The following is a 15934-nucleotide window of genomic DNA, read 5'->3' as shown; positions in this document are numbered from 1 at the left end:
TGGTTGGTGACTCTATCCTAAAGGTCAGATTTCCCTCTCTGTTTTGGGTCTCTTCATTTCCCCTTCTTTCAGTTCATGATACATGGGATTCAAACTCTTCTTCTTGGAGACTTGAAGTTAGGAGAATGTTGAAGGATGATGAAATTGATGATTACATAGCTCTTTTGTCTGGTCTAAATCCGATTATTCTAAGGGAGGAAAACGACCAATTGAGGTGGAGTTTGGACTCTTCAGGAGTATTTCAGGTAGCTCTTTATGCAGACCTATAATTTTTCTTCCTTTTTGCCTAAAGATTATTGATCAAAAAGTTGTGAAAATCATGCCGTCCAAAGAGGCCAATGTTCTTTCATGGATTCTCCTCAATGAAGCTGATTCTGCAGAAATTCTTCAAAAGAAGCTCCCTAACATAATCCTCCAGCCATCTATTTCTGCTCTTTGTGCTGCATCTTGCGAAAATCAGGTGCACCTATTTTTTTCTGTCATGGGATCTTTTATTTCAAATGTTCAATATCTCATGGGTATTGGTAAAGGAAGTTCTGAAGATAGTTTTTCAGTTGATGTTTGGTCCATGTTTGCCTCCAAAAGCAGGTCTCCTTTGGGTTAATAGTTTTAAAAAGCTCTTATATCGGAGTTATGGTTCAAGAGAAATCAAAGGATTCTTTAAGGGAAAAAGAAGATCTCCACTAGAAAGCTTCAACCTTGTCAAGTTCAAAGCTTCTCAATGGTGTGCTCTTTCCAATCTATATGCAAATTACTCTCCTAGCATGATTTATTCTAATTGGGAGGCATTTAAACCTCCTTAGTCTTTTGTTTTGCTGTTTCGGTTGTATCTTTCTTTACTTTTGTTCCACATTTATTATGTTATTCTTACTCCTTTTGGAGTTTGTATCTTTAAACAATTTTTGTTCCTTTTCATATATCAACAAAAAGTTCGTTTCTTGTTCAAAAGGCATATAAGGAGTTTGTATCTTTAGACAATTTGTCCCTTTTCATATATTTTTGTTCAGAAAACGTATAATTTTTATTAACAAGGCTAGAAATGAGAAAGAGATTTGGGAGGTAATTCATTATAGAGCATTTTTGTGGACCTCAACTGTTAAAAGTGTTATTTTCTAATTATGACTCATTTTTCATCAATGCCGATTGGAGGAGCTTTTTGTAACTCTCTTGGCTGTGGGTTGATTCCTAGTCACCCACTTCTCTACTTTTTTTTCTTATAAAATAAAATAAAATGAAACCAGTTTTCCTGTGAAAAAATGGGTAAAATAAAATTTGACCTTCCACCCATCCTTCTGGCGCATTGAATGCTCTAACATAATGATCAGGAAATTATGTATAAGATCCTCCACATCTCCTAAACTTGCAGAATGCGAATTTTTGCTGTCTCCTATCTGCAAAAGAAAATGAACCAGAAATGAAAAATGAAATATTATCAAAGTTAAAAGGACTGTTCATTGTCATCTCAATCAACCAGGAGCACAAGATTACCAGAACCACAAATTTGTAAATGCTTACATGTGGTATTTGACCATTCATCTACCAGAGTCAAATTTATAAATTCTGAACTAACGTCAGATAGCATTACCTCGTAGTTGGAGATCAAGATCTCCAGAATCCACTCTGGCCATTCTTCCATTTTGGTTAAACTGTTCCTATTGTCTGGATGACTGCAAGCCAAAAACAGAAGATCCTGGAATCATATACCAAAAAGTTCAGAAACTACAACAGATCATCAATAAAAACATCAACAGTAAACCAATAAAAAAATATGGACTGATGGATGCCTTCAAACAATATCAACCATGAGTGAGAATCAGAAATTCTAACATTTTTTAATGCTATCAAATAAGCACATAGATAGATCTCAATTATAAATATATATATTAGTAGGCAACGTGTGTGTTGGGGGAAAAGCAACTTGCTTTATAAGTAATGCGATGCATTCAGTGGAGCTGGTCAATGACTAAAGGGGGAGACGCGTCTAGAGAGCATATAGGAAGTTCTTGTGTAGATGGGAGGATGCTTGGGCTGTAGTAAGTCTAGAATACGGAGAAAGGAACTCTTGAGATTTTCCTTTTAACTGTACTTGCCTGACATTCTTTTAAATCTAGTGAACTCTATCACACGTCCCTCAAGAAGCAAAAAAAATTTGGATAATAAACATCCAAGCACCATTCTACCACTAAACCACATATACTGGAAACACACAAAAGAATCAAACGATCCCCCTAGAAGAGGCTTTCATACTTAAGTTATCATCTTCTGAAAACGGTTAGCTAGTAGGTTCTCAAGAGGTGGGGTTGGTTGTTAGTTTTGTTTGTCGACTGACAGCTGTAACTAAATAATCAGCCAACTTTTCTTAACCTAACTAATTTTTTTTTTACCTAACTAATTAAAAACAATCAACTACAGATATGGTAATCTGAATATTTAAGTTAAAATAAAATAATTTTTTATATTCTTCATAACATCGATGACAACATAATCATCTTAGCCAACCAAGAGGGAGAAATAACTTTCAATATGCATGGATAGATTTCATTTCTGCACCAAATCTACGCAGCTCATTCATTTCCTTACATGATACATTTCCCCTTTGTGGATGAGAGACTAAGCAGTGATGAATAACGACAGAAGACAAAACAATGGAAAAAGATATCCTCCATCCAAGGACCAAATCAAGTTATAAAATGTATTTCCAGTTCAAAAAGGAAGAACAATCAAAAAGAAAAGAAATCCTATTCGTTACAGATCCTAAATAATAAATAACTACAGCACCAAATTATTATTGGGCATACCTGTAATGCTCGGGATTGGAAAGCCCTAGATGCATAAGGGATTGAACGCAGAAGAACCAACAGTAATTGTAGATGTTCAAAGCGATGACCAGAATCATAAAAGTTTAGCCCGTCTTCTGTTGAAGAAGCATTAATCTGGAAACAGAAAAAGAATGTGGCAATTTTGAATTGATCTTTCAGAAGTAATGTTATCGAACAAAAATGTCATAATATTTGAACATGCACGTTCAAGAAAGGAATCTCATGAACACAAGTTGGTGCAAAAAGTACATAAGTATGGGAACACATAAACTCTTCTATTTCTTTGCATATACTTGGTATCTTGGTCCACCAAATATTTGTACTTCATCTTTACATTTCAACTCATTTCTCGCTAGTTCTTATCCCACCAAAAAAATGCAAATGTTCATACCATTAGTCTCATGTAACTTCTTCTTTCCTAAGGATTTAGGCAGAATAAAAAAAATCAATAAAGAGGTAAAAACAAAGAAAATGGGTGCAGAGTACAATATTTGGACAAGAAGTCCAACCCCAAATAGACATTGAATTAAAAAGCAGGTCCATGAGGGGGCATGAGATGATGTAGTACAAATGTATGACATAAGAAAAAAAAAATAATTAGGTAATCTAAATGAACATTTCCTAAAAGAAACAAGAAAGGTGTTCAAATCCCCCAATCCAGTTGTACCTTTGTCTCAGACTCTCACACTTGCACACAAAAGCATGGAAGACATTCATAGAGTTCACTTTTTGTACTTTATTAGGAAAGTATGATAGAAGAAGATGATATACCGATGCCCCCATTAAAGCTGTGTACACATTGTTCGTCATAAGCTTATTAGGTGCTGCTTGGAAAGCCTTCTGAAGAGCATACAGTACCAGTGAAACTTTATCATCAAACATGCTACTACCTCCATCAGAAATCCCACTACCCAAAATGTTAGTCGTTGCATCTGAGGGAGGAATTGAATCAAATTTCAAATGGCCAGATGCTACTAGAGCACCTAAAAGTCCAATAATCCCAACAACAATTCCATCACGTTTGTCCACATTGTAAACATTATTTCTCGCATTGTCAGCAGTAATTGAAAGACTTATACCTCCTAGATTCTTAACAAAAGAGTTCTCAGAAATAGATACCGTCCTCTTAATTCTCATACTAGAGGAAGCAGCACCAGAGCTACTACGGCCACCAATTACAGGTGATTCAGACTGCCAATCATTCTCAGGCACATTTAGTTTCTTTTCTTCCACAGTTCCTACATCACCATCAAGGATTCTCTCAGAGACTCCTTCTCCACTGTCTACACCAGATTCTTGGACAAATAAAGTTTCATGAGTTTTCATAGCTTCTGGATCAGAGACATCACCAGCTTTGACTTCTCGCTGTAAGAGAACAAGAAGTGTCTCTATTCCACCACATGCTATGAAAGCCTCCGCAAAAGTATAAGCTCTAGATGTATTTGGCTGCACCACCAACCTGTACACTAGATGCAATACCCTCGCAACCTGGTAAGGGCCAAATTAGGAAGAAGTTAAAAAATTTCAAAATTATATCAAAAGCATTTTTGTCTACACATGAACAAAAAAAAACAATAAATCACAATGAATGGAGAGTACACTGAAACACTAGGTCAACATTAAAAGACGAATTAGATATCCTCCCTAAATCTGACACCGAAGAATATTAAAAAGGCTTTCTAATTGGCTGATATTAAGAACAGGGAAAGTTTAAATCATCAGTAACGTACCAACTATTAGAAAATCTACACCCATCCACAATCCCAGATTCTAGGTTACATGACGAATCTCTTCTCACTAAAAGAAACGAACTTGCCCAAAAACTTAGTAACATCTCATTATAACTTTACATCGTCAAAATTAAAGTCTAGCGAAAAAAGACAGTCAAGTAACTGGTTATTGTTTTCCACACAAAAAAATATATATATAAATAAAAATAAAATAAATAATGAAAAATCACTGGTTATTGTATACTTGAAATCATTATGTCCAAGCCCATGACAAATTTTAAAACAGTTACTGAAATATGTTTTCTCCAAACCTTGGTTAGAGAAAACCAAAAACAGTTTTTAAAACTCAACTCTGAAATTGCTCCCATGTTTTGAGTTATAAATCTAGGAATCAATTGAGACCTGCTATTTCCCCCATTTTAGACCAATTACTGCTTTGCAATTATCAAGAAGATAAAAAGGAGACACTGAGACCTAAACACTTTGTCAGCTGAAATACTACAGAAATTCTGAGATTTCTTCACCACCTCCTATGATTTTGTGCCACATGAACAACAGAATTAATCATATCTCTCCTGGAAATACAATGTTCAATGAATAATGAAGTAATCCATGTGCAATAGAGGTACAGGGAATGACATAGTTCTGAAAACATTCTTTTTTTGTCGGCTAACACAAATGAGCATAATCTGTAAGAATTTAAACTATTTTAGGGTCAGCTAACTCATACAAACTGTAAGACCAATATTTTATTATAACAAACAAATTTCATTCAATCAATGAGGCTGAAGCAATTCAAGGCTTCCCCTCATGATGATAGTTGTTCTGAAGTTAGCTTCAGTAGTTATGCTTCTTCCCACATTTCCAACTCAGTAGGTTACTCAAGTGAAATTCTGTGTGAGCATTCTTTTGCAGAATGCAGAAGATTGTCAAGCCTTATTCGATGAAGCACAGGAAGTCGAAAAGTCAAGGATAATTCCTCCAATCTTCGACGAAGTTGGTATTAATCTCATACCAATCTTGGCACAAAATGAAAATACTCTCTTGGAATATTAGAGGTATTGGTAATGAAAAGAAGCAGCTGAAAATAAAGAAATTTGTGAAAAATCAATGTCCGGATGTTGTCTTTCTTCAGGAGACTAAAGCGCAGCTAATTGATAAACCTATGATCAAATCCCTTTGGAGTTCAAAGGACATTGGCTGGTCCTCACTTGATTCTATCGGCAAGGCTGGAGGTCTTCTAATTACGTGGGATGAAAGCAAAATCTGTGTCAAAGAAGTTATGGAAGGGAGTTTTTCATTATCCATTTGTATTTCTTTCTCAAGTTCTATTGAAGTTTGGCTAACAAACGTCTATGATCCATCTAATTATCGAGAAAGAAAGCACTTCTGGTCTTAAGTTTGTGATGTTTTCTGTTACTGCAGAGAATATTGGTGTATGGTAACACAGTAAGATGGTCATATGAAAGATCATCTAGTGGACGAATTTCGAAGGCCAAGAAAGCTTTCAACTCCCTTATTGAGGAGTTAGAACTTATTGAGATGCCTCTTTCCCATGGTAAGTTCATATGGTCTAAGGCTGGTAGTGACTTCATTCATTCTTTGTTGGATAGATTTTTAATTTCAAAGGAGTTGGACGATCTGTACAAAGAGTGGGGAGGATCATGACCATCTATTTTTTCATTGCTCCAATGCCTCTAAGTGTTGGAATCTGTTATTTCATCAATTCAATGTGGATTGGTGTTTTGATCTCAAGACCGTGGACAATGTTCGTCAGCTTTTATATGGATCTCCTCATCTTTCCTCTTCAGTTCGATTTTTATGGTTAAATGTTGTCAAGGTCCTATTATCAGAATTGTGGTTTGAGAGGAATTCAAGATTATTTCAAGTGAAACAAAGACTTTACGACGAAAGTTTCTATTCGGCTAAGTTTAAAGCTTCACTTTGGTGTTCTATTGTTGACTCTTTTATGCTAATTGGGGAGCTTTTATTAATTCTGTGTAATTTTGTTATTTACATTTTTCATTTTTCACTTTCTTTTTCACTCTTTCGGGAGTTTGTATCCTTGAACACTTGTATTATCTTTTCATTATTTCAATGAGAAGTTGTATCTTTGTTCAAAAAAAGGAGTTGGACGATCTGTTCAACAACACCAGAGCTGCACGGGCTGAGGAGATCATTTCTAACCATTTTTCCCTTTCTGGAAGCAAGAGATTTATCATGGGGCACTTCTCCATTTTTATTCTACAATGCTTGGTTAAAAGATAAGGGTTGTGTTTGCCTTATTGAAGACAGGTTCGCCACAGATGTTTCCTACAGATGGGCTGGATTTGCTCTATCTGCCAAGCTGAGAAATTTAAAGCTTTCTCTTAAACAGTGGCATTCGCAGAACGAAAAGGAGAAAAATGAAAAATAGGAACAGATCATTAAGGCTATTTCTTCCCTTGATTATTTAGAGGGGTGCTTTCGTCTATCTTCCGAGGAGAGAGAGAAACGGCATGCCCTCCAAAATAATCTCCTCAATATATATATCAAGAGAGGACCTTGGTTCAGAAATGCAAGGTTCACTGGCTGAAAGAAGGAGATAGAATTCTAAGTTCTTCCATCAATACCTTGCTGCTCGGAAAAGAAAGGCCTTAATTTCTGAATTAAAGAATGTTAATGGCATTTACCTCCTCTATCCGCGAAATATAAATGCAGAAATTATTGGTTTTTCCGAAGATTTGTACAGAAAAGGCCCCCGCCAGCACTACTGCATCCAAGGATTACCTTCCATTTCTCATTCAAATAAGGCTTGGTTGGAAAGAAAGTTCGGAGAATCTGAGATTCTGCATGCCTTGAAAGCCCTTGGTAAGAATAAGGCACCTGGATTGACTGTTATACTAAATTTTTTATCCGTTTCTGGCAGCATCTGAAAGTCGATTTACTTCGTTTTTTTTTTAAGAATTCTACCGTAAATAGGCATTTAAATGCTTGCCTCAAGGAAAACTTCATTTGTCTAATACCAAAAAAGGATTTGACGTCTAAAGTAAAGGATTTTAGACCAATCAGCTTATCTACCTCCATTTATAAAATCTTGGCTAAGGTCCTTGTTGAACGTCTCGAGAATGCTATGTCTTCAACAGTCTCTATTAACCAAAGTGCTTTCATCAAGGAAAGAAACATTCTATATCCTATTTTGATTGCTAATGAAGCAGTTGAAGATTATAAAGCAAGAAAGTTGAGTGGGTGGTTGATGAAACTTGACTTTGAGAAAGCTTTCGATAAGGTAGATTGGAATTTCCGATAAGAAGTTCTCCTTCAGAAAAATTTCGGCAAGAAATGGATCGGTTGGATTAATGGTTGCGTTCATGGTACCAAATTCTCTATCTTCATCAATGGGAGACCAAAGGGAGGATTTTAGCTTCTAGAGGTTTGAGGCAAGGGGATCCTCTCTCCCGTTTCCTCTTTCTCCTTGCAAATGATGCTTTCAGTAGCTTAATGGAAAGACTTCATCTTTAAGGCCTTTTCGAAGGTTTTGCAGTGGGCAGTAAATTAGTCCATGTTTCTCACCTTCAATTCGCTGACGACATACTGATTTTCTGCAAGGAAGATGACAAGATGTTGATCAGTTTGTTAAGAATCATAAAGGCATTCAAGTGGCTATTTGGTCCTGTTGTTAATTGGGACAAATCAGCACTTAGTGGGATTAATATTCAGCACCAAAGGATTCAGCAGGAAGCTTCTTATGGGAAGGTAATTTAATTGGTCGAGTGAAGCATCTGGTTAATTGGAACATTACTTCTCAACGTCTTGCAGATGGTGGTTTGGGTATTGGGAGTCTTGCCCGATAGAACAATGCTCTATGCAAAGTGGGGTTGGCGATTTGGCCAAGAACCTCATTCCCTTTGGCGGTTGGTGGTGGATAGAATTTATGGTTCCGACTCTTTTGGTTGGTCTTTGGCCGAAAAATCCAGCTCTTCCCTTCGTTGTCCTTGGAGTAATCTTATTAAGGAGTGGAAAAGGGTGGCTCATCATGTAATCTTTAAAGTTGGCAATGGCGAAAGAGTTTACTTTTGACACAATGTATGGGTTGGTAATGAGGCTTTAAAGATCTGTTTCCCTAAAATCTTTAAGCTTTCTCCTTTCCCTAGTGCCTCTGTTGCAGATTTTTGGTACCGAGTATCTTGTGCTTGGCGAAGAAGATCTTTAAAAGATGATGAAGTTGAGGAGTTTTCAGCCTTGTTGTCCTTGCTCAACTCAGTTTCAGTCATTAATGAGGTCAATAGAAGATGTTGGTCATTGGAATGTTCAAGCGATTTTTCGGTAGCCTCATTAAGTAGGCAACAGAACTCTATTCCTATGCCCAAGGATCTAATTGATGCCCTATGGAAAATAAAAGGCCCAAAGAAAGTTAATGCTTTTGTATGGATTCTACTTCATGGCAACGTTAATACGGCAGTCTCCTGCAAAAACAGATCCCTTCAATGGCCCTTCATCCTTCTGTCTGCTTGTTATGTGGTAATTCTGCATGCCTTCTCTGGTGCAATGGAGTTAAAGCTTTGCTGTGCGATATTGAAGGGAAAAGTAAAGCACCGGTAGAGGTTTCAGTTTAGCCAAGTTTAAGGCCTCTCGAAGGTGTGTTCTTTCTAATTTGTTCGCCAATTTTTCTTCGAGTATGATTTGTTCAGATGGGGAGGCTTTTATAACCCCCCTTAGGCTTTGTTTTATCATTCTTTTTGTTGTTTTTGTTTCACTCCTTCGGGAGTTTATATCTTTCAACAATTTTATGTTCCTTTTCATTAATAAATCAAAATTTCATTTCTTGTTAAAGAAAAAAAGAACAAGTCAATGATTCAACATAAGTAGTGATGAAATCATGCAAAAAATAGAACAAACTTTATGGTGTTAATTTTTCAAATCACTTATTTTTCTCTTCATCTACTACCTTCCTGTCATTTTTTCCTATTTACTAACAAAAAAGGTTAGAGATTCTTGCTGGAGAGGGAGGTTACTGAGAGACTTCCAAATTTTATGATAAATCCAGCTACAGGAGAGTTCTGAAATCTCCATCCAGAAGCAAAAGGTGAAAATAAATTGTGGATTGTAATTGTGACCAGGAAATTTGTAGTATAGCTATAGGTAAAAAATTGCGGATATTTCAGTGTTTAACATTGATCAGCAGGGTAAAGCTAGCAGATTATATACCAATTCCTGGGAAGAAAAAGAAGTATGAAAGAAATATCGTATATATATGTTCTCAGATGCCAATTTTGAATTTATAAATTATATATACCTGATTTGGTTGTGGACAATCAACCATGAAACCAAGTAAACGGCGAACATCATCTGAAGCCAGTGAGGGAGGAGCTGCTACTATTAGAAGTTCAATAACCACTAAGAGTTCATCAACCAATGCATTCACTTCCCCTACTGGACGGTTATCTTCATTTAGAGAAAAAGTATTGACCGAGTCCTTTTCACAAATTGTCCAGTAACATCTTCTACAGCCATCAAGAAGCATTTGAATAGCATTGGCATCCCTCATCACTGACGATTCTGTGAAAACCATGTCAGCAAGTGATGAGAAAAGCTTTTTCTGTAGTCCATAGTTGCACAAACTCCATATTTTCAAATCCAAGAGCAAGGTGCTGAAAAGCTGCACTTTAAGTGCGTGATTACTCTTTTGGGACTGACATAAGGAGACAATTGCAGCAACAAGTTCCTCATCTTCAACTCCATTATGTCTTCCAGAATCAAGCAAAGACAAAGTTCGCAGGAGATAGTTCAAGATTCTCGAAAGAATTTCAGGTCCTCTAACACGACAGAACTCTTCATTATTCTTTGGGTGTTGAACGGCCATGGAGATTATTCGAAATATTGGGGCAGCAAGATTAGCCGTGGCAAAAGAAAGAGGAGAGTTCCCTTCTTGTGGTTGCATGCTAGCTTCATCCACATTGCTTACTACCAGAGGAAGTAAAGACATAGAACCTCCATAAGCTGAGGCCCATAGAGCCTCCACAGGACGCATTCTTGTAGCAACATGGACTTGCCCGAGAACCTCAGCTGGTCTTCTTAGCATGCCTGAATCACAAGAGAAAAATAAGGAACATCATGTATAATTGAATAAAGAAGCTCACAGATCCCTCAAGTTTTAGGAAAGCTAGTTGGGTGAAAAATTAGAGGATCTGTCTCACATGTGCGTACACATCAATGTATTTCTTAAGTATCTAACATAACTACATATTGACCATCCACTTCAGTGCCCTCGCAGTGCACACATTGCCTATCATTTTTAAAGTAACACACTCAAAGACATGAAAATACACTAACCTGCAGCACCAGAGGGTGAAGCATCTGGACAAAAACGACCATTAAGCAAACTCGGGTGATAGAGAAGGTGAAGGCATCCTGCGATATCTGCATCTAAAAGAGAACTTTCTTCTGCCATGTGATGCACATAATCATTCGTCGCGAGCCATGGTAGTCCTGCCCCATTACCAAAAGAAGGTAGAGCATCTCCTCCTCTGGATGCTAAGCGTGCCATCCTTTCTGCGCCAATTGGTTCTTTGAAGATATAAATGGGCCCCATCTCGGCAAATAGAGGGCATTGACGACGACGGCGCTGTAAACCAGCCATCGTAGGAGGTGGATTTGTTCCAATGCAGCAAAATGCAAGTGGTTTGGAGATACGGGGGAACTCAAAGGGTCGACTTTCATACAATGATCCATCAATATACAGCCTTAACTCACTCTCAACTTTTCCAATAAGCCCCTGCTTGCAAGTATGCTCCAGACCAATAAAGTACCAGCATTGTGGCTTGAATGCATGAGTAAAATGTAATGAAGCCTTCCTTCCTTTTCCACTGCCACATTCAACAACCAAAAACTGTGCGTGAAAATATGCCTCAATTCCCTGATTATCTGCAGATAAAAAACTAAAAAGGCGGGGCATGTGTGCTGTCCCTTCACCAGCAAGGGCACTTGCAGCTGCTGCAGCTGACATGGCAGATGATTTTCCAGACTTGGCTGCTGCTGCTGCAGCAATTGCTGCCGCAGCAGTAGCTGTATTTAATGTGTCTGCAAATGACTCGATATAAATCCATGTGGCAAATGCATAACCATTTGAAAAAGGCCAACGACTATCCCCTGGACCTAGCAAACCAGAGCTTTCACCATCAAACTCAAATGTACTTGTGGGTCCCTTTGACTCTTTTCCACACAACGCCTTCTCCAATGCAAGCAGTAGTCTAGCTGCCCATTTGGTGGCAAGTGTTCTTGTAATAATTTCAAACCATGTACGCAAGTCTGAAACAGTTAATGAATGCCCAGACAAATACTGAATGCAGTAGCATAAAGGAGTTCCATCCCAACTCAATATGTCTGAGGAACCAACATCCTGCATAAAAATTGTTTCAGCTGACCTTAGAAGTACTCCCAATAGACCAGCCATAGAACACATTGCTCTGTTTCTGGTACAAGCTTGTAAAATAGCAAGCAGCCCCCGGACCATTCTAGTCCTTGGGGACATGATCATCTCATTATCACCCAGACAAGGAAGCCAAGGAATAAGCTCACCAGCTACTATGGCAGCACGAGAATTTAGCATTACGCTGGGAGGATTGTTCTCCTCGTCCTCTTCAAAGCTTTCAACACCACCCATTGTTGCAAGAAGCGAATCAACTACTGAAAAAGCAACATTTTCCATTTCCTCACCACTGCCGAAACTTTCCTTACCATTCACAACATTCTTCAATTTATCTAAACTCTCGGGCTTCCCCATTATTGCAGAATCCACCAGATGCAACAACTCTGGAGACACATTAGGCATCACAGACTTTGGTTTCGATTTTTGTGGTGAACCAACAGGAGAATATCCAGAATCAAAACTAGTTGAAGAGGTTGATGGTTTAAAAGAATGACCCAATCTCTTATCAGCCCCTGGACTAAAAGAATGGCTTTCATATTGTAGCTCTGTAACTGGAGAATCATCAGATTCTACACCAAATGTTCCCGTTATAGATAGGGAAGATTCTTGGAATGCACCAGAAGAAAGTCTTGCATCTTCAGAATTTGGAGATCGCTCTGACTCTAAAATATTACTAGGGAATTCACCAACAGTCTTCTCCTGATCTTTCAAACACACCTGCTCAAACTGGTCTTCATATTCAACTGCTGGCATAGTATTAGTCCCTTTCAAGACTACATCATCACTTGCTATCTCAGCTTTATCACTATGAATGTTCGTGTGGTCTTGAGATGGCTGGGACCTTTTCTCTGCATCGCCAGTAACTTCATTGCCTGAATCATTCTCATAATTTTCTGCAGCCTTTTTAGTTTCTTCTTCTTCATCCATCGTTTGCTGTCTTAAAAAACTAGCAAATTACTCATTCAGGTTTGTAGACACAAGACCACCTACAAAAGAGAAAATAGTTTATCTGAGTACAATAATAGATCCATTTCAATCAATATACGATTCCATCTATAGACTCCCCTCCTCTAACTTATACTTTTGATAAGTTTTTAAACTAAAAATGGTTTGAGAAAAAGAAATCTCTTAAGCCAGGACTTCACCAAATACAGACATCAGGATAGAATATATTTCGTAAATACCATCATTCAGTTTTAAAGAATAGATAATAATATACAGATACAAATTCCATGTGAAATTAATTAAACGTTCATCGGGTCATTCAAAATCAACACAACCTTGCCTACACCGTTATATTTTCGTGAAAAGACAAAAATCACGGACTAATTTCAGCGAAACAAACTGAACACTTCAACATAAATGGACGACTTTATTCGGCATGTTCAGATAAATGAACTCCTGTTGGGTGGAAAGATAAAAGGACAGACACCTCCATTCAGCCTAGTGGAACTTATGATGCTTCGATCGCAAGTAAACTACATGAAAAGAAAAGGATTTCAAAACGTCTTTCTGTATTCAACATAATTCAATTTTCTCAGAACCAAGTAGAATATCAGGTCAGACAGTTGGTGGTTCAATTTGACACGATCAATAAATGTTTATTCTTGACATTCATAGATCTAGCTTCAAAAAGCATGCACGTGAAGCTCCCTGCACCTATGTACAAAAATGCCAGTAGCATATGGAACATTCCATTTCTGGAATCACCAAGAATATCAATTCCCTCGCATGATTGACCTCATCGCACAACGTAGTGAATAGATCAAGTTTAATCAGGTGCCATGCCATACCATTCATCCACAAACGCATTGCACATTGATTAATCGACAAAAAAATCAAATATACGTACGAAATATCGACGATCCAAATTGATGAATCGGAGAATATTCCAAGGCCGCGATGAGAGGATCAGAATGATTCAGGCATTGTTGTTGGCAGGAAATGAATATGAAGCTGCAGGAGAGAAGGAGATGGAACCAAGAACTTGATTATGAAGCCGAATTATGAAGTCGGGCTTGAAATCTTCTTCTTCGATTCACAACTCCGACCAAGCGAGAATTGAGAGAGAGGTCGTCGATAAAATTAGCGGGGACGGGGAGAGAGAGGATGCGAATTGAGCGCGCGAGCGAATGAAGATTACGGAGCTATTATGAGGCTCCTCCCGTTGGATTTGTTGCCGAGTCAAAAATTAAAATCCAAACACTTTTACCTAAAAATAATTAAATTAAACACAAATTTTTCCCAACGTTGGTCAGGGAGGTGTGCGGTTTAAAATTAATAAAATATGATAAACATAAACTCTGTCTTTTCTAAATCTTGGTTTCCACTGTTTTTTTCTCATTTTTATTTTTCTTTATCCAATTAACAATTTGTCCGTTGTGGTTTTTCTTTTTTTCCTTGGAGCGTTTCACTAGAGTTTCGTTTCTAGCTAGCTTTCTTTGTTGTAATTTTGAGGTGAAATCGTCAATACTCATGACAGGTTTCCTTGTTTCTTTAAAAATAATTAAATTAAACACAAATTTTTCACAACGTTGGCCAGGGAGACGTACACTTTAAAATTAATAAAATAGGATAAACATAAACTCTGCCTTTTCTAAATCTCGGTTTCCGCTTTTTTTTCTCCTTTTTATTTTTTTTCTTTTCCAATTAACAATTTGTCCGTTGTGGTTTTCTTTTTTTCCTCCGACCAATTTAATTCTTATAATTTACTTTGTTTTAACTTCGTCTATATAGTTTTATAAATTTTAATTTCATCCCTGGTTGTACTTCATAAATCATGTTATTTTTCAAATCATTATATTAGTACAATTGATTCAATAAACGATATCAATTTATTTTCACATAAATATAAATTGTGATGCGTATTTAGTTTAGTAATCATTTATATTTTTTTATGATTGTACTATACTCGAGTTAGCTACCTACAATATTACTCGACTATATCATTTAAATTCATTTTAAAAATCTTAACAATTCATTTGAAATTAAATTTATCATAATGGTTATGTTGTAATAATTCATGTGTCTATATGTATGTGTGTTATTTTAATGTGTTTATGTTATTTATCTAAATTACAAAGTCCATAGAATAGGACTTTAATCATAAATAGCTACAATTATTTTTTTTACAACAACGCGTGGATCTTCTCTATGCAATGATTATTTATTTGTTATTTCATCAATCATACATCGTACCTTCAAATGCATCTGTGAGGGTACGAGTCAGTTTTATTTTCAATTTAGTATTTTATGCAGTGACTATTGTACATACATGTCTTTTCTTCGTTTGTCTCTTTAGGTGTTGGACAATATTTTCTATAACTATTGAATTTAATTTTAAAACTATATAAAATTCTTAAAATGTACCAAAATATTACGTATATATCAATTTTGCACTTACAGTGTAATTTTAACTAAAATTCACTTACATGGTCGAGACATTTTACTCGTTCACTTAATATTACATGGTCACAGCCTTACATTCATCCTTACATACATGTTTTAAAGAGGAAAAAAATTAATAATCCCAAAAATCCGTAAACGTAAAATATATGGTAGGTTGAATAATCTTTAAGACATATGATATTAATTCATACATATTAATTCAATTGTATGAATGACTATATGTACACATATAATTATAGTATAGACTACAAACTATATTATGATATAAAATCGATGATGCGAAACTTGAAAAGAAGGTAGAGGTAAAATAAAAATATATATATATAGAAAAACACTTAGATGGTCCGTAAAAAAAAAAAATATTAATAATAATAAATAAATTATATATATAATCTAGACAAGTTTCATATATATTAGGTATTTGACGTTTTCAAAATCCCAAAGTATACGAAACTAATATAGTTGTTGGATTTAACCGACTTGTATTTATTCTTGTTGTTTTTAGTCAACAAACAAAACTAAACAAATTTAAAAAAATAAAAAGATAATGCATCTATCAGCGGAAAAAA

The 15934-nt window shown here is 36.3% G+C and overlaps 1 protein-coding gene across 1 annotated transcript in view; it reads right to left on the bottom strand.

Moving 5' to 3' along the window:
• Positions 1 to 14134, bottom strand: part of LOC111016011 (WD-40 repeat family protein / beige-like protein) — a 34293-nt gene extending 20159 nt beyond the window's left edge. The window contains exons 1-7 of the mRNA XM_022291235.2: positions 13810 to 14134; positions 10862 to 12943; positions 9825 to 10612; positions 3591 to 4307; positions 2799 to 2933; positions 1586 to 1690; positions 1278 to 1391 (exon numbers count right to left, since the gene is read on the bottom strand). Coding sequence (XP_022146927.2) covers positions 1278 to 1391; positions 1586 to 1690; positions 2799 to 2933; positions 3591 to 4307; positions 9825 to 10612; positions 10862 to 12884 — 3882 coding nt within the window. The 5' untranslated portion in view covers positions 12885 to 12943; positions 13810 to 14134. The remainder of the gene's footprint in view (positions 1 to 1277; positions 1392 to 1585; positions 1691 to 2798; positions 2934 to 3590; positions 4308 to 9824; positions 10613 to 10861; positions 12944 to 13809) is intronic.
• Positions 14135 to 15934: the final 1800 nt, after the last annotated feature.

The sequence above is a fragment of the Momordica charantia genome (genome assembly GCF_013281855.1).
Source record: "Momordica charantia cultivar OHB3-1 chromosome 5 unlocalized genomic scaffold, Mcharantia_2.0 BLBB01000005.1, whole genome shotgun sequence".
NCBI lineage: Eukaryota > Viridiplantae > Streptophyta > Magnoliopsida > Cucurbitales > Cucurbitaceae > Momordica > Momordica charantia.
Note: the sequence above shows the minus strand (reverse complement) of the source record. Positions and strands in the feature narration are given on the sequence as shown.